Source organism: Megascapheus bottae, chromosome 2 (assembly GCF_031878675.1).
Source record: "Megascapheus bottae isolate mThoBot1 chromosome 2, mThoBot2.hap1, whole genome shotgun sequence".
Classification (NCBI taxonomy): Eukaryota; Metazoa; Chordata; class Mammalia; order Rodentia; family Geomyidae; genus Megascapheus; species Megascapheus bottae.
Window position 1 is genome coordinate 12,998,936 of NC_143510.1, and position 23,052 is coordinate 13,021,987.

Consider the following 23,052-nt stretch of genomic DNA (forward strand, 5'->3'; position numbering starts at 1 on the left):
CAGGAGTTTGGCCTAGTGGTTAAAGTGCTTGACTAGCATGCGCGAAGACCCGGGTTCGATTCCTTGGTACCACATACATACAAAAAAGCTGGAAGTGGTGCTGAGGCTCAAGTGGTAGAGCTCTAGCCTTGAGAAAGTCCAAGGACAGTGCTCAGGCTCTGAGCTCAAGCCCAGGACTGGCAAAAAAAAAAAAAAAAAAAAAAAAACCTGAAAGTGGTGCTGTGGCTCAAGTAGTACAGCTTTAGCCTTGAAAAAGTCAAAGGACAGTGGATAGGCCCTGAGTTCAAGACCCAGAAGTGGCAAAAAAAAAAAATTATTTAAAAAAAATGTATAGGCATGGTGGTAATTGCCTGTAATCTCAGCACTCAGGAAGCTGTGACAGGATTATGTGTTCAAAGCCTGACTGGGGGCTACATAATAAGGCTCTATCTCAAATAAAATAAAATAACCCCTCCCCCTACATACACACAAGGCCAATCTAAAAGCCAGTGACTCACTTCTGTGATCCTAGCTATTTAAGTGGCTGAGATCTGAGGACCAAGGTTCAAAGCGAGCCAGGTAGGCTAATCTGAAAGACTCTGATTTTTTTTTTTTTTTTCAGGTTGTGGTTCTTGAACTCTGGGTCTGGGTGTTGTCCCCGAGCTCTTCAGCTTAAAGCTAGAGCTCTACCACTTCGAGCTACATACAGCTCCACTTCCCAGTTTTAGGGTGGTTAATTGGAGAGATGGGGGAAAGAGTGACATTGTCCAAAAATAAGTGTGTTCTTTACTGGTATATGTAACTGTAATAACCCTCCTGTACATCACCTTTATAATAACAAAAATATTTTTCTAAAATATTTTTAGACTGGAGTCAGACTATCTGAGCTCAAATCCATTTTGATAGTAAATGGCTTTTCCAATTACCGTCAAGATTAGAGAAACCTACTTAACTTTAATAGCCAGGATCTCTTTCATAAAGTGGGAGTTTGGGGCCGGGAGTTTGGCCTAGTGGTTAAAGTGCTTGCCTAGCATGCATGAAGACCCGGGTTCCATTCCTCGGTACCACATACATAGAAAAAAGCTGGAAGTGGTGCTGAGGCTCAAGTGGTAGAGCTCTAGCCTTGAGAAAATCCAAGGACAGTGGCTCAGGCCCTGAGCTCAAGCCCAGGACTGGCAAATAAATAAATAAATAAATAAATAAATAAATAAATAAATAAATAAATAAATAAATAAAGTGGGAGTTTGATAAGCCCCAAAGAATCTGAAAGTGATACAATAGAATAAGAACTATTTGTGGATGCAGAAGAAGCTCCCCAGTATAAGCTCACTCCTTAATATCCCTGCCAAAGCTGGTCACTAGTGGATCACGCCTGACGTCCTAGTTATTCAGGAGGCTGAGATCTAGGGGTCCAAGTTCAAAGGTAGACCAAGCAGGAAAGTCCTCCAGACTCTCATCTCCAGTTAACCAGCAGAAAGCTAGAAATGGGGCTGTGGCTAAAGTGGTAGAGCAACAAGCCTTAAGGGAGAGTGAGAGGACCTGAGTCTAACCCCCAGTAGACACACACACACACACACACACACACACACTCCCCATCCCAAACACACAAGATGGGTAGGAGGGAGGGCCAGACTTCTAGGTGAGAGCAGCCTTTTCTGGAAAAAAAAAAAAAAAAAAAAACAACAACAGCATTTAAGCACAAGCATATATCTCATAGTTAAAAAATAAATCTTTGTAATTGAGCCCAGACTTGCAAACTCCCAAAAAGATGGAGTAACTTCATCCCAGAACTTGAGTCCAAACTTGCTGGCTCACAAACTCACACGCCTCTAGGAGGAACTTCAGCCTCTGGGAACTATTTGGCTCCGCTCGTCTTTTTTTTTTCTTTCCCCTGTGGGAGTGGGGTAGGAAGGAATGTGCAGCTTCTTTTTTCTCCCCAGAAGTTTCTACACCCCCACATAGCCAGCTTAGTTTATATTCCACTATCTCATTGTAGAGCAACTTGGGTTCTACTAAGTTTCTCTCAAACAAATTGCCTGGGTAGAAGGAATAGAAAAGTCAGTAAGAGATGGTTTACAGGGTCGAAGACAGAATGGAGGAGCTGGTTTTGAAATCCATGCTGAATACAATTCATAGGAATCGGAGCGGTTTTCCCAAGTGCTGGACCTTTCTGGGCAGTATTTACCGAGTGGACGCCAGGGGGTAGCAAAATCTCATTGTCTTGGCTCCTGGGCCCTAATCACCAAGAGCTGGACAATCTCTGGAGGGTCCCTTGTGAACTTCTGGGGGGTTCCTTGTCCCAGAGTCTTCTTTAGACTCTGTAGAACCGAGGATGAGCCCTTTCTCTTCCTTTCCACACCCGGAGGACGGGAGAGGAGAGGGGGTGGACACGTCTGTCACCTAGACACAACCTCACCTGGCCACCCCTCCTGGGGTTCCAACAACTGTCCAGGGCCCCCAGCCAGATGTTAGCCAGAGGTTACCTCACCGCTCCGCGGGCCCCGCTGGGGGACCCCCGGGCTGGCTCCTGGAGGGACGCTAGTCGTTTGTTGGCGGGACAGAAGGGGACCAGACTAGAACTTTCTGAACCAGCCCCGGTCCCTCTGTCTACCGGCAGACGCGGGCTGGCGCCGCGCGAGCCCCAGCGGCGGAGGCCGCGGCCCGGGGCCGGATCGTGGGGTCTGATCGGGACGCAGAGCCCCCCTCCCCCTCATCTAGCTGAACTGGTACCGGGGCCGTGGTGGGGAAGAGCTGGAAGAACTCCAGAAAACCATCGCCGAAGCGCACAGCCGGGCCCCGATCCCCGGACCCCGAGCGGCGGCGATCGCCAAGTCCCTTCCCGGGTTCGCCTCTGGGGGTTCCCCCGCGCCCTCACCTTCCCCGGGCGACACAGAGGAGCCCTTTGTGGCAGCCCGGCGGCTCGAGGCCCGAGGAGGCGGAGGGGAAGGGGGGGTGCAGCCCCCCCACTCGATGTGGGGAATCCCCACATCTCTCCAAGAAGACAAGGGGCGGTGTCCTCCCGGAGTCTAGCAGGCCCGGGGGAGCGGAGGCCCTCGCCGCCACAGAACCCCGGGAATCCACTTGCACCCCTGTCTAAACCCGCGCCCGCGGGTCCCAGGCGCTGGCGGGAAGCGAGGGGCGTCCAGGGCGAGGCGGGCGGCGAGGGGTCGGGGTGTGAGCTCCCCGCGGGGGGCGGGGCGGGACGGGGGCGCCGCCTCGCCGAGGGTCCCGCGCCGAGGGCGGGCGGAGGGGCGGGGCGGCAGGGCGGCCGTCTCGGCCCTCCCTGGCGGGGCCCCGCGGCCGGGGAGCCGGAGCGGGCCGAGCCGCCGCCGCCGCCGCGGCCGGAGCTGTCCCCCAGCCAGACCCGGCGAGCCCGAGCGGCGGGAGGGAGGCGGCGGCGCGCCCGGCCCCGCCCGCCCGCCCGCCCCAGCCAGCGCCCGACGCGGCCGGCGCCGAGCCATGGTGAGTCTCGCGTCGCACCCCCCACCCCCGCCGATGTCCCCGCGGCCACCGGGCCCGGAGCCCCCAGCCTCGCGCCTCCACTCCCGGGGACCGGTCGGCCGCCGCCGGGCTGCCCGCGCTGGGCATCGCCGTCACCCGTCCTCCCGCCGCCCGCGGTCCCTCACCTCGTCCGCACACCTCCCCTCGGGCCCCGGCCCGCGAAGCGCTTTCTTCGCCGGACCTCCCCGCTCCCTTCCCCCGCCGCCCCCCCTGCTCCCCGGGTCCCAGCCCTCGGTCCTCCGCAGCCCCCGCTCGGATCGTCCGTTCCAGCGGCCTCGGGTCACGAGAACGGACCTGCCACAACCACCATTTTCCATCTGTCCCCAGCCCGGTGAGGCGGGCCCACCCATCCGGCCCTGGGGGACCGGCCACAGCTGTGGCTGGGCCAGAATCGGGGCCCTGGAGGGAAATTCCCGCCGAGAAAAGGGGGGCTACGGACGAGCGAAGGGGTATCGGCCGGGGCGGGGGCGTGACGCTGCCGGGGCAGATGGGGGGAGGGTCCCCCAGATGCCCCGGCCGGGCGCCGCGGGGCACAGGAGTGCTGCCTCCCGCTGCAGAGGGGGAGGAGCTCGGACGGGGGCGCCCCGAAAGGGGCCGAAGCCCCGGAAGCCGCAGCGTGGGGGCCCTGGAAGCCCCTCGGGAACGGGAGCCAACACTTTCCCGGGAACTTTTCAGTGCAGAAGTACTCCCGGGGAAGCGAGCATTGCAAGAGTGGGCACTGCCCGGGAGGGCGCCCACTGCGGCGGGGTGCAGCCGAGGGGTGGGGGGTGCTCACTGCAGGGCGGAGGAGGGGGGGAGGCCCTGCCAGGGGGCGCTCACTGCAGGGAGTGGAGGAGGGGCCGGAGCGCGAGCGGGGGCTGCTGGGCTGCAAGGGTAGGTTGTAGCTGGGGGGGTGGGGGGGTGGGGAGAGGAACCCGGCCAAGGAAAGCTGGCTCTGTGGTCTCTCCGGGCTCCTCTTTGGTCCTGGCCGACTTGGACGCTTGGCCTCCGCTCTCCTAGCCTGCCTCGCCCGCTCCAGACCCCTCCTCCTCTCCTGCCGCTGCCGTTTCCTGTGGCTGAGACTCTGGCCCAGCCATGAGCTCACCGCCCCTAATGGGTTGCAGCTGCCTCACTGCTCAAGCCCCAGCTCCCCCCCTCTTCGCCTTGGAGCTGAGGCCCACTGAGCCTCATCCCTGCCCACCCCCATTCTGTCTCTTCCCCCCACACCAACCCACCCACCCACGCGCACCGCGCCGGCGGGGTCTTGAGAACACTGAAGGGTCTGTCTGCTCGCCCACACACCTTGGGGCCGGGCTGGGCGCTTACGCACTGAATGTCTGAATCAGGAGTGGTTGCCCTCGCTTCTTAGGCTGCTGGGGACTCGCTGGCTACTTTTGACTGGAGGGACTTTAGGGTAAACTATGCAGTTTTGTCTTGAGGCCAAAGCAAGGCATGTGAGCAGGAATGGGGGTGGGTAAAGAGCTAGGTAAATACTGCATAGTTTTCCCATTTATGACCCACCCCTCCACATCTAATAAAATGAACTTCAAGGTCCATCTTGAAAGGGAATGAAGCTTGCAAAGAAGTAGCCCAAGGGGTTGTTGATTTGAGTGTGAGGTGCGATGAAAGATGTCACACTGGTTCACTTAGAGGAGAAAGGTCTGGGTGAAGCTGAGTGAGTCTAACGAGCCAATCCAGTGGCTCCAGGTCTCCACTGGCAGAGAGAGGTCTCACTGGAATTAGAAAAAGATTTCAGCTGGAATGCATAGCATCAAGGCCTCCTCCTCCCTTCCCCAATGTTCCTTTTGTGCCTTTTTTCCCTCTTTTAAATGTCCCCACCCAGTTCTTTGTAACTCAATCCCACTGTCTCCAGGAATGGGTGATTGCTTGAGTGCCATTCTGAAAGAGAAGAGCACTATGAAGAATGCCAGTCTCTCTATCCTTCTTCCCACCCATGTCTGTGGGTACCCTAGGAGAAACAATTTACAGGGTGGATCTGTGAACGCTTCCTTATCCACTCAGTCCTGTGATGGTCCCCGAGACTGTCTTTTGTCCCCTGAGGAGGCCCCCCATGCAGTCATCAGGAACCATGAACATTAATCTGATGCATACCTAAGAAATTCTCCCTGAATCTCCCAAGTCAGGGTCTCCGGTTTTAATATGTATGAAACCCTGGGAGGTCTGTGTACTCTGATGGCCCAGCCCCCACCAGGGTTTCCTGAGTGCCCACTCAGGAGCCTGGGGACACAGCTTCGAGCTTGGGTGATCTCCAGGGATCGGTAGCCTACTCTTTTCTCTCCCAGGAGCCTGAGCCGGTGGAGGACTGTGTGCAGAGCACACTTGCAGCCTTGTACCCACCCTTTGAAGCCACAGCCCCCACCCTGCTGGGCCAGGTGTTCCAGGTGGTGGAGAGGACTTACCGGGAGGATGCACTGAGATACACGCTGGACTTCCTGGTGCCAGCCAAGCACCTGCTTGCCAAGGTCCAGCAGGAAGCCTGTGTGAGTTGACTATACATCATTGTTTTGCCTCTCCTAAGATCCACTGACCACTCTAGATTTACCAGGACTAAATCGATCCCAAAGGGTCTGTTAAAGTGTCATCCGCTCAGCCATCACAGGTACTAACAACTCAGATAGGAACACATAGACATGACCAAGGGTGACACTAAAACAGAACGATCCTGACTTTCCAGAACATTCTAGACATTTCTCCCTCATTAGGAATTCCTGAAGATGCTAACTCCCTCGGACATGAGTCAGCAGAGACCCCCTCACTTTTCTAGACAGAAAGACTAGGAGTCGTTCATTCCTCCAAGCCAATGACCGTATCTTGGTAATGATGGGCTCATTACCTCCCACATATAGAACTGGCTCCCTAGAGAAGCATTCTCCTCCCAAGGACTAGTTCCAATCCCCACATGAACCCACGTGCTCCCTCCCCGCCTCTCTAGACCAGGCCTGCTCAGTGGCCCCATTCTCTCTTCCTCTCCTGATGGTTTCTGCAGCAGAGGCCTGAGAGCAACCCCCACCTCTCTCTCTCCTCAGGCCCAGTACAGTGGATTCCTCTTCTTCCATGAGGGCTGGCCCCTCTGCCTACACGAGCAGGTGGTGGTACAGCTAGCAGCCTTACCCTGGCAGCTGCTGCGCCCAGGAGATTTCTACCTGCAGGTGGTACCTTCAGCAGCTCAAGCACCTCGGCTGGCACTCAAATGTCTGGCCCCAGGGGGTGGGAGGGTGCAGGAGTTGCCTGTGTCCAATGAGGCCTGTGCTTACTTGTTCACACCTGAGTGGCTACAAGGCATCAACAAGGACCGGCCAACTGGTCGACTCAGCACCTGTCTACTCTCTGCACCTTCTGGAATTCAGCGACTGCCCTGGGCTGAGCTCATCTGTCCACGATTTGTGCACAAAGAGGGCCTCATGGTTGGGCATCAGCCAAGCACACTGCCTGCAGAGCTGCCATCCGGACCTCCAGGACTTCCCAGCCCCCCACTCTCTGAGGAGGTGCTAGGTACCCGGAGTCCCGGGGATGGGCATAATGCTCCTGCAGAAGGCCCCGAGGGTGAGTACGTGGAGCTGTTAGAGGTGACACTGCCTGCGAGGGGGATTCCTGCAGACACTGAGGGCTCTTCAGGTCTCTCCAGGACCCGGACAGTACCCACTCGCAAGAATGCCGGGGGAAAAGGCCGGCACCGGAGACATCGGGCATGGATGCAGCAGAAGGGCCTCGGGCCTCGGGACCAGGATGGGACACGGCCGCCTGGTGAGGGGAGCAGTACTAGAGTGTCCCCTGGGTCTCCCCCAGGATCTGAGACTGTCCCAGAGGCAGCAGTCCTGGAGGGATCTGAGCCCTCAGCAGAGAACCCGGAAGAAATGTCTGAATCTTGTCCCCTTCGGCCAGGGGAGGCTGGAGGAGGAGGCCAGGGAACTGAAGGACCACCTGGTACCCCTCGAAGAACAGGCAAGGGAAACCGGAGAAAAAAGCGAGCTGCAGGCAGAGGGGCTCTCAGCCGAGGAGGGGACAGTGCCCCTCTCAGTCCTGGAGACAAGGAAGAGAACAGATACCAGGAAACCCTTCTCAATCCGCCCTCACCAAATGAACACAAGCTTCCAGAATGTGGCCTGGTTCAGGAGAATGAAGGCTCGAGCAAGTTGGAATCTGAGGGAACAGAAGAACTCACACTAGCAGACGAAAAAGAGAATAGGCCCCCAGAAGACTGTGGGCCTACAGAAGACAGTGTCAGAAAGACAGAGCAAGAGGACATGAGCCCAGTACATATGGCAGGTGAGATGAGGCCCAAAGGTCAAGACTGGGCCTAGGGATGGGTAGAGATATGGCATTTGGCTGGGAGCCAGCCTGTAACTCTGCCTGTGTCTGTATAGGATCCACAGGTCCAGAGGGGTTCCTGCCTGAACCCCCAACGCAGCCCTTAGAGACCGTGCAGGAAGTAAAAGGAGAGAGCACTCCAGACGAGGCTTCTTCAGCCCCGATCTCTGATGACCCAGATGTAGCTTGGGATTTGATGGCTTCTGGATTCCTCATCCTGACTGGTCAGTGGGCAAAGGGGAAGAGACTGGGGGTGAGTTCAACAGTGGAGATGGACTTGAGAGAGAAGCGTGGAGAGAAGGAAGGAGGGAGGGAGTCAAAGACTGCTTCTAGCCTTGGCCATTTTGTGTCTTCAGGTGGGGTAGACCACAATGGGCGAGCTTTACTGACCATTACCCCTCCGTCCCCTCCTGAGGAGCCCCCAACCTCTCAAGACACCCTGAGCGCTGCTCTGCATTTCCTGCACTCCCTGCTCAGGTAACCACATGCAGCATGGCCTCAGTCCCCTGGAAATTTCCCCTCTGAATCCCAAAGACCTGATCTCAGGGTACTGAACCTTTGCCTCTAAGGACATGGACTTCAACCCCTCAGATGTCCATCCCTAACCTTACGTTTAGGATACCTTTGTCAGTCCCTCAGATGAACACTGCTCACTTTCAATATTCTAAGATATCACCTAGATTATCGGGGGATCAGTTTATTCATTTGACAAATGTTTCTTGAGCCCCAGGTTACCTATTAAGCATCAGGCTACAGGCCATACTCTTCCAGAACACAGTTCTTTCTAGACTTTCTTGACCCAGCAGCCACGTGAATGGAGAGTCCTGGTTGCTAGGTTAATTACTTCTTGTTGGCCACACGTCAGCGTGTGATCTTTTCCTATTATTTCCCAAATGTATGTACTGGGCACAATTTAACAAACTTTTCCTAAAGATGGTTAACCTTTAATCAGAGCCTGTGCCTCTGCTTTGCCTCCACAGGCCTGATCTGCAGGTCTTGGGACTGTGTGTTCTGCTGGACCTTCGCAAGACACCTCCACTACCTCCTGCACTCATTCCCGTCCTGAATGAACTTCAGGTAACCAAACTTTTGAGAAAGATATTTCCTTAGCAGCCTTTCTAGGTCAGCCAAGTGCCTACAGTTTGGGGCTCTTCTCTCTCTTCAGGACTCAGGAGATCCTCCCCTTATCCAGCGGCTGGTAATTCTCACCCAGGATTCCCTTCAGACTGAAGTCCATGGATTTCAGGTTTGAACCACTCACTCCTCACTGAGTGTTCCATCAACAGTGGAGAGAGAAGGGGCTGACAGGAGGGGCAGGCTGGTCTGTGGCTCCCTGAGGGCCCAGGAAAATTCCTCGTCTTCACTTTCTACAGGGTGCCAATGTGCTGTCAGAGAATGAGCTGAAAAGAGTGGCCAAGCCAGAGGAACTGCAGTGGGATCTGGGAGGTCACAGGGACCCTTCTCCAAGCCACTGGGTAGAGGTACATCAGGTAAGTTTCCCTTCTATCACTAAAGTCCCTAGAAGCTTGGAATGGCCCAGCACGAATTAGGATATTGTATGTTAGGTTGCAGACCCCTGACACAACGATAGGTTAGGAAGAAGTACTTGGCAAAGCTAGGTGTTAGTGGCTCACACCTGTAATCCTAGCTACTCAAGAGGCTGAGATCTGAGGATCACGGTTCAAAACCAGCCCTGGCACAAAGTCTATGAGATTCTTATCTCCAGTTAACCATGGGAAAACTGGAGTGGCACCATGGCTTAAAGGGTAGATTGTTAGCCTTGAGCTGAAGAGCTCAGAGACAGGGCCTGGGCCCAGAGTTCAAACCCCAAGACCAACCCAAACAAAACAAACAAACAAAACCAAGCCCAGACAGACTTTATCTCCAGTGAGACTGTTATCTCCAATTAACTACAAAAAAAAAAAAAACAAAACAAAACTAGAAGTAGACCTGTGGCTCAACTGGTAGAGTGCCAGCCTTGAATGAAAGAACTAAGGGACAGCACCCTGAGCCTAAATTAAAGCTTCAGTATTAGAACCAAAAGAAGGAAAGTACTTTCTTCTCAGCTCAGAAAACATTTGTTACTCACATACCATTAGAGTTGTTGGAGAGATGAAAGGAACATGTTAACTTCTTTATATGGTATTCAGTAACCTGTGATTTTGTTGTTGTTAATGGAAGATGAAGTCACAAAATAACTGAGAGAAGAATACAATATATCAAAGGGTATCAATGTATGTGAATTAATGCACCTTCTATCTGGCAAATATCATGTAACCCTTTTACTAATTACAATAAAAAAAAGAATACAATATATCACTATTGGGGCAGGGAGGGGCTGGGAGTTTGGTCGAGTTCTTGCCTAGCACGGAGCCCTGGATTCGAATCCTCAGTACCACATATACAGAAAAAGCCAGAAGTGGTGCTGTGGCTCAACTGGCAGAGCTCTAACCTTGAGAAAGCCCAAGGACAATGCTCAGGCCCTGAGTTCAAGCCTCAAGAGTGACAAAAAAAAAAGTGTGGGGAGTTGAAAGGTTAGTGTTTGTTCCATGTAGCCTTGAACAAGTTACTTTTTCACTTTTGGAAATGGTGCCTTTTTCTGTACCTGTTCCCTATACCCATATCCACAATGTAGTATCTCATCACAAAATCCATCCTGCTCATCTCTGAAGGTCCTTCCTGCTTTTATGTTTCATGAGTCTTAAGTGCTGTCAGTATTCAGGAAGAGAGGAATTAATAGGAGCTATGAGCATGAACCAGAGTCTTATAGCTCAATCTATAAGTTGTGTGACAAAAATAAAGTGGATCTGAAAGAGGCAGAAAAGGAGAGTTGGAAGGATAGAGACCCAAGACAGACAAAGGAAAAGGAAACTCACATTTACTAAGCTATACAATGTGCCTGGCCCATGCCACATGCTAGGCTTACATCATCTCTTTACAACTCACAAAAACTCCCTCTTAATTCAATTTTACAGTGGAGGAAAATGAGGTTTAGAGTTTGTGGACCTGTCCATGAATCAGATAATTAGTAAGTAACAAAGTCAGGAACTGCACCCAGCAGAGGCTCCAGGACTGAACAATATTCACACCAAAGGCTTATTAGGTTCCTTGTCCTGAGTCCTCACATTCATCTCCACCCCTGCTTGTGAATTTCAGGAAGTGGCCAGGCTATGTACACTGTGTCGAGGTGTGCTGAACTCTGTTCGAGAAGCGATTGAGGAGCTGGAGGAAACAGCAGAGCCAAAGGGGGAGGTATGAAGAGATGGGACCCGGGGGCTAGGGAGGGGGCTGGTGTGGCCTGTCTGTAGTGGAGCCTAATCTATCATTCATTCCCTGTCCCCAGGAGATGGTGGGAATGCCTGGGCCCCTGCAGAAGGTGCTAGCAGATCCTCGCCTGACAGCTTTACAGAGGGACGGAGGAGCCATCCTGATGAGACTTCGCTCCACCCACAGCAGCAAGTATGAGAGCAGGGTGTGCAGAAGTTTAAGTAGGGGGGTGAGGTAACACACCCAAGGTACAATGGCCACTGGTAAATCCTAATGTCAGATCATTTGCTGGACTCGTGTGTTTGGGCAAAGTGCTGTGCATTCACACTTAGAACCTTTGCAAGATCCCTGTGCTAGCTACCATTATAAGGATTTTCAGGCACTGGTGGTTCATGCCTATAATCCTAGCTACTCAGGAAGGCTGGGATGTGCGGATCCTTGTTCAAAGCTAGCATAGACAGAAAAGTCCAGACTGACTTTCTTTCTTTTTCTCTTTAATTTTTTCCTGCCAGATGTGGGGCTTGAACTCAGGGTCTGAGCACTGTCCTTGGGTTTTCTCAAGGTTAGAGCTCTACCACTTGTACCACAGTACCACTTCTGGCTTTTTCTTTGTATATGGTACCAAGGAATCGAACCCAGGTCTTCATGCATGCTAGGCAAGCACTCTACCACTAGGCCAAACTCCCAGCCCATGTCCAGACTTTTAACTCCTGTTCATTAGCAAAAATAAAAAGCCCAAAGTGGAGGTATGGCTCATATAGAAGAATGCCAGCCTTGAGTGAAGAGAGAGAGGGAGAGAGAGAGAGAATACCCTTTCCCGAAATTCAAGCCTCAATACTGACACAGACAGGCAGACAGGAACCTGGGGGCTTGGCAAGGGCAGGGGCTCATTCCAGTCTCTCCTCCAGGTTGGAAGGCCCAGGCCCAGCCACACTGTACCAGGAGGTGGACGAAGCCATCCATCAGCTTGTGCGCCTCTCCAACCTTCACGTCCAACAACGAGAGCAGCAGCAACGCCGGCACCGACTCCAACAGGTGAGAGCTCATCGCCCTCACACTGGAGCCTGGGAGCCACTGGCGCTCCTTCTCTGTGGATATTTCATATTGAGGCTCATTTAACCTGGCTCGGTGGGAGCCCATCTCTCCTCATCTCTCCTAGAACTTGGTTATAGTAAGTGTGAAACTCAGCAAGGGGAATAGAGCCTCTCAGCACCAGCAAAAAACGGACTGAGTGTTTACCTCATAAGCATAAAGATAACAAATACCTGAAAGTGTGTGTGTGTGTGTGTGTGTGTATGTGCTGGTTCGGGATTTGAACTCAGGGCCTGGGCACTCTCCCTGAACTTTTGTGCTCTACCACTTGAACCACATCTCTACTTCTAGGGTTTGCTGGAGATGAGATTCTCACAGACTGTCCAGCCTTGTTGGCTCTAAACCATAATCCTCAGCCCTTCACCTGTGAGTGGCCAGGATTCCAGGTGTCAGCTACACCTGCTGCCTCAACTCCTGATGAGTGAAAATCCCCATCAGAGGCTAGAAAGATCCCTGCCTTCCCTTCTCCTTGGCAATAGAAGGCATTGCCGGGTCTAAAAGTAACCACTGAACCTCTTATGGGAAGATTTGTGAACAAATCCAAAAAACCATCTCCTACTGTTTGTTTATTAGCTGTCCTCTGTTTTTTATAAGTCCTGTTTGAAGATTCAAGTGCTAAGGTTGAGTTCTAGCTACTCTATGTGTAAGACATTGACAACTTAGGAAGCTTCTCTCAGTTTTCAAGTCTACAGAATGAGGATGGTTGCAGTGGCTGTCCAAGAGAATTAGAATGATGCAAGGAATTTAGTGAAGAACTCTAAAAGTGGTTGTTCTGGGATAGTCTCAGGCTTCATTTTCAGGCTGTCCTACCATAGCTTCTCCTTTCTTCTAAGGAAAATTTGCCATCTCTTTTCAATCAAACATCTCAAAGAAAGCCTGAGAGTTCCTAATGGCAGCATAACAGGCAGCCAGGTCTTGATTCACATTCCCACACAGAACCACTGGCAGGGTCGTGGACCACTCTCCAGGCCTGGGGCCGGGAACATTCCCCACATCACCAGAGCAGTGTGACTGTGAAATCCCTCTTGGCTGTAGTTATCCAGAGGCTCTTCCTTCCTGCCTTTGCTTCATACAAGTTGTATCTGTTGACCTTCAGTCAGTGCTTCATGTGGTAGTTTACTAAAGAGTTTTGGGGTATTTTTTTTTTCAATAGTAGGGTTTGAACTAAGGACCTTGTGCTTTCCAGGCAGGTGTTTTACTGGCAAAACAAAACAGCTCTATAGTTAAAATAGTTGTACAGGTCAGGGTCATGGAACGAGCTGGCGCTCAGCCTTTCTGCTTCACAGCCTTCTTTTCCCTCATGGCCTCTGCTCTCCCATCCTGTCTGCCTCAGGTGCTGCAGTGGCTCGCAGGCCCAGGGGAGGAACAGCTGGTGAGCTTTGCTGTGCCTGGCGACTCCCTCTCTGCTTTGCAAGAGACAGAGCTTCAGTTCCGGGCTTTCAACACTGAGGTTCAGGTCAGTAGGAAGAAGGGAGTTGTGGGGAAGTTGGGGGGGGGGGGGAGAACTAGAGCTGAGTATGCCTCCTTCCCCAGGAACGCCTGGCCCAGGCCCGGGAGGCCTTGGATCTGGAGGAAGACACTACTTCTCAGAAGGTTCTGGACGTCTTTGAGCAGCGCATGGAACAGGTGGAGAGTGAACTCCATCGAGCCCTGAGGCTTCAGCGCTTCTTTCAGCAGGTTCGTGGGTGCAGATCCTCCTGTGCCAACCATCACCTCACGTCAGCCTGGAGATGCTGATCTGGTACAGGTGACAAGCAAGGGGCTGGATAATGGTTGCGCCTGTCGAATGCTAGCTACTCGAGAGGCAGAGGCAGCAGGATCCTGAATTCAAGGTCAACTGACACAGTCTTAAATATAAAATAAAAATCCAAGCACAAGTGACTCATGCTTGTATTCCTAGCTTCTCAGGAGGCTGAGACCTAGAGCATTGTGATTCACAGTCAGCCTGGATAGAAATGTTTTTGAGACTCCGTCTTCATTAATCAGCAAAATGCTGGTGTAGAGGCATGGCTGAAGTGATAGAGTGCTAGTTGCAAACAAGAAAGCCAGGTGAGAGACTAAAGCCCTGGGTTCAAAACTTGGTACCAGCTCAATGAACAAACAAGTGAATAAGTAAATAAATAAAGGAATAAATATAAAAACCCAGGCCGAGTGGTGTGGCCTAATGGTAGAGTGCCAGCCTAGCATGCATGAAGTTCTGAGTTCAATTCCTCAGTACCACATATACAGTAAAAGCCAGAACTGGTGCTGTAGCTCAAGTGGTAGAGTGCTAGCCGCGAACAAGCCCAAGGACAGTGCCCAGACTCTGAGTTCAAGTGCCAGGACTGGCAAAAAAAAAAATTTTTTTTTAATTAATTTTTTTAAAAAAGGCCAAGAGTTTGGCCTAGTGATAGAGTGCTTGCCTAGCATGCACGAAGACCCAGGTTCAATTCCTCTGCTCCACATACATAGAAAAAGCCAGAAGTGGTGCTGTGGCGCAGGTGGTAGAGCTCTAGCCTTGAGAAAGCCCAAGGACAGTAGTGCTTAGGCCCTGAGTTCAAGCCCTAGAACTGAAAAAAAAGAATATATATATATATATACATATGCATATATCTATATCTATATATATATATATATCTCCTAGAGCTAGAGGTGTAGCTTAAGTGGCAGACTGCTTGTCTAGCATGCATGAAATTTTGGGCTCAATTCCCAGTAGAGACAGAGAGAGAGAGAGAGAGAGAGAGAGAAAGAGAGAGAGAGAATATGCAAGCAAAGACTCAGGCATGGAGCTTCTCAGCTTTGATTCTTTGTTCAGCCATCAATTTGCTGAATGACCATTAATGTAGGCATCTGCCTAACAGATTTCAGGCCCTATATGAAAGTACTTAGTTTAGTACCAAGCCAGCAGCACCCTCTGTATAGGTACTAACTGCTTTGGGCTCTCTTCAGTCTCCATGCCATGGTCACATAGCATGCCTCTGATTGACATGGGTAGGCACAGTGAGAAAACCAGCAAAAGGCATTGGGAAACCATGAGCAAGGTAAGAACTATTGTGATGGGCATTTGGGAGTGGCACAGGTCTCACTCTTTCTCTTATCTCCAACCCCTTTGCCTTTGTAGGCACACGAATGGGCGGATGAGGGCTTCGCTAAACTCGCAGGAGCTGGGCCCGGTCGGGAGTGTGTCTTGGCCGCCGTCGCCCTGCGGCGGGCCCCGGAGCCCAGTGCTGGCACCTTCCAGGAGATGCGGGCTCTGGCTTTGGACCTGGGTAGCCCAGCAGCCCTGAGAGAATGGGGCCGCTGCCGAGCCCGTTGCCAAGAGCTGGAAAAGAGGATTCAACAACAGCTGGGAGAAGAGGCCAGTCCTCGGTGCCACCGACGACGACGGACAGACAGTGCCAGCAGCTCAGGGGCTCAGCAGGGCTGCCACAGCCCCTCACCCAGCCTCAGCTCCCTATTGCTGGCCAGCAGTCCTGGGCCAAGGGCAGCCCCGTCCCACGGCTCCCTGGCCCCGTGTGGGGAAGATTATGAGGAAGAGGACCTTGAGCTGACCTCAGAAGCAGACAGCAGACCCCCAAAGGCTGTGCTCATTCGAGGCCTAGAGGTCACCAGTACTGAGGTGGTAGACAGAACATGCTCACCTCGAGAACATGTCCTGCTGGGCCGGGCTGGGGGGCCAGATGGTCCCTGGGGAGGAGGCACCCCTCGGATGGAACGCAAACGAAGCATCAGGTGAGAATCCAGCCCAATTGGTTCCCAAAAGGGTTAAGCCAACTACCTTGGAATGGGGAGCAGGGTAACACAGTTCAGCAGTTCAGTGTCTGCTGCCCTTCTGGTTCTGCCTGCAGTGCTCAGCAGCGCCTGGTATCTGAACTGATCACCTGTGAGCAAGAGTATGTGACCACTCTGAGTGAGCCAGTGCCACCCCCGGGGCCTGAGCTGACACCTGAACTGCGGGGTACCTGGGCTGCTGCCCTGAGTACCCGGGAGAGACTTCGAAGCTTCCACCGTACACACTTCCTACAGGAGCTTCAGGGCTGCGCCGCCCATCCTCTGCGCATAGGGGCCTGCTTCCTTCGACATGTGAGTGATCCCACCGGCCCTCTCCCCGTGTTCTGACCCCTTCCACCTGTCCCTGCTCGGCAGAACTGCCCACTCCTCCCTTGAGAGGCACAGCTCCGTTCCCTCAAAGTGCTTTCTGGACTTGGCTCTCCACAGGGAGACTTTTCCTTCACTCCCTAGTGGCCTGGCCTCTCCTTTGGGCTGCAGTGAGGATGAGGAAGAGAAAGAGAGGCCTCACCAGGGATTCTTAACCTCTTCTTTATCTGTGCAGGGGGACCAGTTCAGCCTCTATGCCCAGTTCGTGAAGCACCGACACAAACTAGAGAACGGTCTGGCTGTGCTCAGCCCCCCAACCAAGGTAAATTTCTGAATTTTCAACCCTCATGAAAAAAGGAGAGGCAGAAGACAAAGAGAGTAGCTAGAAAAGGATACAACCCCACCTTGAAATCTCTCAGGGTAAAAGCTTTCCTGAATGTGCCCAGGAACAATGATCTCCCAATATGAGACTAGGAACCAGGTAAGCTGGGTTCTCCCCTGGGAGACCCACCTGTGTGAGCTTGGGCCAGACTCTTATTTATTTATTTATTTTTGTTGGTTGTGGGACTTGTACTGTGAGCCTGGGCATTGTCCCTGAGCTCTTCAGCTCAAGGCTACTGCCCTACCCCTTGAGCCACAGTGCCACTTCTGGTTTTCTGGTGATTAATTGAAGATAAGAGTCTCACAGATATTTTAGTGCCTGGGCTGGCTTTGAACCTCGCTCTTCAGATCTCAGCCTCCTGAGTAGCTAGGATTACAGGTGTGAGCCACCCCACCCAGCACCCCTTACTTCTTGTTCCTCACTTTAGGGCTCCATGGGAAGTAGTCCTACTTTACCCCGAGCCTTACAGCAGCCCCTGGAACAGTTGGCTCGATATGGGAGGCTCTTGGAGGAGCTCCTGCGGGAAGCGGGGCCTGAGCTGAGTTCTGAGCGCCAGGCGCTTGGGGCTGCTGTGCAGTTGCTCCGGGAACAAGAGGCCCGAGGCAGAGATCTGCTAGCTGTGGAGGCAGTACGAGGCTGTGAGGTAAGGTCCTGGTTCTAGACAGTCCTGCTCCAACTGCCTAACCCTGTGGCCTCAAAAGCTACGTGGGCTAGTGCTAAGAGAACCACACTCCAGGTCTGAGGGCTGTGATTTCTAAGGGGCGGGGTAGCCTTCACTAAGTCATTGAACTTAACTGGTCCTCCGTTTCCTCATCTGCATTATAAAGAAGACTTGTTCTGTTCAACATCCCATGATCCTACTATATCTGCTCTCCTATTCTGATCCTAATTTGTATCCTTCTCTGTCTGCCTCTACCCTTCTGCCTGTATCTCAACACCTAACACTTACCTTACACTCCTCTACTAGTTCTTCCTGGCTCTTGCCATTCCAGAAGTAGGCTTCTAGAATCTCCTTCCTGTGGGACAGACCTACACTGGCTCTCTTTCTGGGTCCCCAGTATACAAATACCTACTGTAAGTCCTACTGTGCAATGCACTTCCCATCTTCAAAGGCCAAGCTGTTGCTGCTAGATGTATGTGTACTGAGCCTGTATGTGACCAGTGGGTAGATTCTAGGTTGAGAACGACCCTGACTTCCTGATTCTGTGTGAGAACCAGGACATCAGGTCCCTTGACTGTAAATCTATGTTTATTCCCTATAAAATGCACACAAAGGATCTCTGGGTCAACCGCCTTTCCCTTTCCTTTCCCCAGATAGATCTGAAGGAGCAAGGGCAGCTCTTGCATCGGGACCCATTCACTGTTGTTTGTGGCCGAAAGAAATGCCTTCGCCATGTCTTTCTTTTCGAACATCTGCTCCTATTCAGCAAACTCAAAGGCTCTGATGGGGGTTTGGAGACCTTTGTTTACAAGCAGGCTTTTAAGGTACATTACTTGGATTGGGTATGTGTGCATAGGAGGGTGGGATTCATGCTCTTTTGTGAACTCAGAGTGTTCTGGAAATTCAACTTCAATCCTGTTCTAGAATCTGCATCATCTAGGTAGGCTTTGTCCTCATATCAGCCAAGGAACGATAGAGCTGCTTACGGCTAGTCTACTCCATGGAAATTGCCGTGTGGTTCATGCAGGAAATATTATGAGGTATTTCAAAGCCAGATAGAAGAGGACCTTTCTCATTAACAACACACATGCCTTATAAGTCAGAAGTAGTCCTGGGGTGAGAGGAGAAAGACACTAGATATACCCTAGCTTGTTACAACAACTACCAGAAAGCTTTAGGCCAGGCACATGTGCCCCTGCCTGTAACCCTAGCTCCTTGGCAGGCTGAGATCAAGAAGACTGACGTTCAAAGCCAGCCAGCCAAAGTTTACAAAGATTCATTTTTGACCCATAGCTGAATGCACTGAAGCATTCCTATCATCCTAGCTACGTAGAAGGTTGAGATCAGAAGGACCTTAGTTCTAGACAGCAAATTCTGTGCAAGTCCATCTCAGGCCTAGTGGCATGGGCCTGCCATTCCAGCTAAAATAGAAAGTCTAGAAGAGGTAGATCGCAGCCCAAGGCTGCATCCCTGTAAGGAAGGAGAGAACTTATCTCAATAAGGACAAGATGTGTGGCTTAGCAGTAGAATGCTTGCTTAGCATGCATGAGGGTCTGAGTTCAAAGCCTAGTACCAAGAAGAGAAAAAGGCAGGCCTTGCTTTAAGAAAGCAGCCAGTTAACCAACCTTAACAATCTCTGGTCCTCTGGTCCTCTGGTCAGTAGGGAGTTACTTTAAAGTTTCTGAATTCTGTTCTCCCATAGTTCCAGTTCTTCAATAGGAAGTAAGTGTATAGGGGCAAAGAGCCTATGTTTGGAATACCAGACATGGGTTTGACTCTTTAGTCTCTCCTAATCTGTCAGCTCTTGGGCAAGTTGTTACATATCTCTAAGCCTCATTTCCTCACTGTGAATTATGTTCTTCAGAAGATGACATGTAGCGTACTTAGTACCTCACAGGTGTTCAGCAAACTGTGGAACACCTGCCAGATGCCAGGCTATGCATAGTGCTTGCCCACTGGGCTTCTGTGCAGCCGGGAGCCTGCTTTCACCGTCCCCTCTGCTCTTCCTCAGACTGCTGACATGGGGTTGACAGAGAACATTGGGGAAAGTGGACTGTGTTTTGAGCTGTGGTTTCGGCGGCGGCGTGCACGAGAGGCATACACTCTACAGGCAACCTCACCAGAGATCAAACTCAAGTGGACAAGTTCTATTGCCCAGCTGCTATGGAGACAGGCAGCCCATAACAAGGGTACTGGGCAGAGCCAGAGAGGTTGTGCTTGGAATCGGGGGGGGTTCTAATAGGAGATTTTGTGCCCAGTATGGGAATTGCTTGGGAAATCTATGGAGGATGTTTAGCACACGATAAAGATAGGTGAATATGTGAGTTTTGTTCTTAATGCCCAAGATAAATGGAAGTGAATATTAGAAAAGTCAGGAGGGAAGGACAAAATATATGAAAGAGACTCAGTTGGAGGAAGAAGTCAAACACTACCATCCCCATCCATTTTGTGATAGCCCACGGGAAGAATCAGGAGATGTGAGCCGGGCGCAGTGGCTCATGCCTGTACTCCTAGCTTTTCAGGAGACTGAGATCTGAGGATCGAGGTTCAAAGCTAGCTTGGGCACTAAAGTGTGTGAGACCCTTATCTCTAATTAACCACTAGAAAACCGGAAGCGGGGCTATGACTCAAGGGGTAAGGCAATTGCCTTGAGCTTTAGAGCTCTGGGACAGCACCCAGGCCCAAGTCCAAGCCCCACTACCGACATAAATAAATAAATAAGATCTGCCAGCTGCTAGTGCTTCACACTGATAATTCCAGCTACTCAGGAGGTTGAGATGTGGGAATCGTGGTTTGAAGCCAGCCTAGGTAGGAATGTCCTTGAGACTTTTATCTCTAGTTAGCCACCAAAAAGCTGGAAATGGGGCTGTGGTGGCTCAAGTGGTAAAGCACCAACCTTAGCAAAAAAAAAAAAAAAGCCATTCAAAGGCCAAGAGTTTGGTCTAGTGGTAGAGTGCTTACACAAAGACCTGGGTTCCTTGGCACCACAAACATAGAAAAAGCTGGAAATAGTGCTATGACTCAAGTGGTAGAGCTGTAGCCTTGAGAAGGCCCAAGGATAGTGCTCAAGCCCTGAGTTTAAGCCCCAGGACTGGCAAAAAAAAAAAAAAAAAAAAAAAAAAGCCAAGCAACAGGCCCTGGGTTCAAGCCCCAGTACTGGTGTGTGTGCGCATACACGCACGCACAGTAAACGTGTGGAGATCCAGAGGAAGGAAGGAATCATGGGAGTTGGAAGAAAAGCATAACAGTCAACGCTGTTCAGCTACAGCTGCACCAGGCCCGGGCAGGCAGAGATGGTTTAACAGGGTTTCTCCTCCCCAGAGCTCCGAGTGCAGCAGATGATCTCCATGGGTATTGGTAATAAACCCTTCCTGGACATCAAAGCTCTTGGGGAGAGGACACTGAGTGCCTTGCTCACTGGAAGAGGTGAGGGCCAGGGCACTGGGGGGAACCCCAGAAGTCAGACCTGAACGACGGATGTAAGCCAATCGGGCGGTGTGGTGGAAAGTCAGGAAGAGTAATGAGTGGGCATCTCTTTCCAAATCCTGTGGGACTGGCTGGGTAGCCCTCTGTGAGCTGCTAGTTGTTCTTAAGGAGCCAGGAGAGCTTTCCCACACCAGCATTCCCCCACTCCCCACTCTCTACAGCCGCCCGCACCCGGGCCTCAGTGGCCGTGTCATCTTTTGAGCATGCCGGCCCTTCCCTTCCCGGTTTCTCGCCGGGAGCCTGCTCCCTGCCTGCTCGCGTCGAGGAGGAGGCCTGGGATCTGGACATCAAGCACATATCCCTGGGTGAGGCACCTCTCAAGGGGTGGCCCCGAACAGCTGACTCATCATGGTGATGTTCAAGCTGTCTACCGCTGAGCAATTCCTTTATCTAGCCAAGTCACCCAGTTGCCATGACAACTGTGTACAGCTTCCCCGTTGCTAAAAGAGCCTTCCATCTGGTTGCCAGGGTGATGCTTACAGCAGCTTTTTGCTAAGAAGCACTTCCTCTGTATCGCTCTCTCTCTCTAGCTCTCCTTGAGTTTCTATGGAAACTGCCTCAGCTTCCTGTTGTATCCTCTTGGTTCACCACAGCAATCCTTTATAGTTTCCTGTTGCTTCCTCCCTGGTTGCTCTAATGATGCTGCTGACAGTTTCCTGCCTCTTGGTGGGGGGGGGGTCCTCTTGCAACTGGATTGCTATGGTGACTCACAGCTTCCTGTTGCTATGGAGCCTTTTCTTCCCTGATGGAACAGCTTGGTTGCTTAAGGTAATCTGGAGGGGCTCTTGTACCCTGCTCTCATCCAAGTTTCTGCTCTAGCCCCAGAAACACTCGACTCTTCTGGAGATGTGTCCCCAGGACCAAGAAACAGCCCCAGCCTGCACTCCTCTCACCCTGGAAGCAGCACTCCCACGCTGGCCAGCGGAGGGATCTTAGCGCTGTCTCGACAGGTAAGTCTGTGCAAGAAGGCTGGGAATAGGGTGTTCTCTTTGGTTACTCTGGGCAGGCTTCTCTGATCATTTGACTCTTTGGAGGGGGGAGCCTGTAATCTTAAGCTAAGGCTACAGTCTGGCATGCCAAAAGGCATCGGGGTCAGAGATAAAAGCCATCTTGAGGATGGAATGTACTTGGGAGGCAGCAGGACAGAGTTAGGAAATATGCCTCTCAATTCAGTTTCTCTGCCCTCAGAATCATGGCCGAGCTCTGAGCGACCCCAGCACGCCTCTGTGACCCAGGTGAGCCAGCGTTGCCTTTCTACCTGATCCAGCAAGTGCCTCCTTTCCCGATCTCAGCTCCTCAGCAGTCAGCTCCTTTCCTCTTCCAACCTATCTCCTTCTCTCCTGGCTTCTAGAGAAGATCCAGAACTTGGCTGCTGCTGCTCCTCCTCAGCACATTTTAGGCTGGGAAGCCAGTGAGACATAATGGAGGACTAGGAGAGCTCTGAATTCTCTCTGCTTCCTGAACAGAGGAGGGTGGAGGATCCCGGCATGTCACTGCTACTGCTGTCTCTAGCTCTCCCCTGCTTGGTGCCTTCTACGGCCACAACAAAGCAACCATACTTGCTAACCTAGCCTTCTTTACCCTGGATGGGAGAAAATGACCCCTCTTCCAGTCCTTCCCCACCCTGGGCCACTGCACCCCACAGGACACAGCTCTGCTGACGGCTTTTCTTCCTGCCCCATGACACTCCCTGGGAAGACTTCGGCTATCCTTGGGAGTTCTTGGTGACTCCATTCTGGGTGTCTTGGGAAATGGAGTTTATGCAAACCATTGAAGGAGTGGGCCAGGAACTGCAGACTTTATATATGTAATTACTCTTATTGTACTATTGTTATATTAAATGTATTTACTCATACTCTGCCTCCCAGGAGCCAAAGCAGTCCTCCGAATTACAGTGTTTCTGCGAACTCAAACACTTCCCCCTCAACCATTAACTAGAACACAGAAAATAAATGCGAGGCTGGAAGGCAGCCATCTACCCCTTAGTGGCCCTAAAGCTGACAGTGCATGAGCCTAGGAGAATGTGCCTTCTCCTCAGTGGCTCCCAGAGGCTCAATGAACCCGAAAGCTCCTCCTCCCGCTCTGTATCTACATTTTAAAGCTGAGGAATGGGTCTAGCACTGTACAGCTGTTCTCCACTGAGGCTTAATAGTTTAAAAATCCGCTAGGCTACTAGTTAAATGATCACTTTTAGGCTCCACTTTGGTGCTGAATTAGAAGCCTGGAGGTTAAAACCTGATTGTGTGAGTGTGTGTGTGTTAAAACAGACAGACAGGAAGTCAAACTTTGGACATCCAGG

General features: G+C 51.9%; 1 protein-coding gene across 1 annotated transcript; it reads left to right on the plus strand.

The window, feature by feature from the left end:
- Window positions 1-5,762: 5,762 nt before the first annotated feature.
- On the plus strand, window positions 5,763-23,003 carry Arhgef40 (Rho guanine nucleotide exchange factor 40). Its single transcript, XM_090320334.1, has 23 exons — window positions 5,763-5,960; window positions 6,507-7,746; window positions 7,845-8,012; window positions 8,145-8,265; window positions 8,769-8,865; window positions 8,954-9,034; window positions 9,162-9,278; window positions 10,945-11,040; window positions 11,132-11,247; window positions 11,964-12,090; window positions 13,481-13,603; window positions 13,681-13,824; window positions 15,248-15,858; window positions 15,975-16,209; window positions 16,460-16,546; window positions 17,034-17,249; window positions 17,921-18,091; window positions 19,279-19,456; window positions 20,589-20,693; window positions 20,915-21,058; window positions 21,573-21,703; window positions 21,942-21,988; window positions 22,105-23,003. The coding sequence occupies exons 2-22, from the start codon at window positions 6,882-6,884 to the stop codon at window positions 21,981-21,983; spliced, it is 3,975 nt and encodes a 1,324-aa protein (XP_090176460.1). The 5' UTR covers window positions 5,763-5,960; window positions 6,507-6,881; the 3' UTR covers window positions 21,984-21,988; window positions 22,105-23,003.
- The last annotated feature ends 49 nt before the right edge of the window (window positions 23,004-23,052 follow it).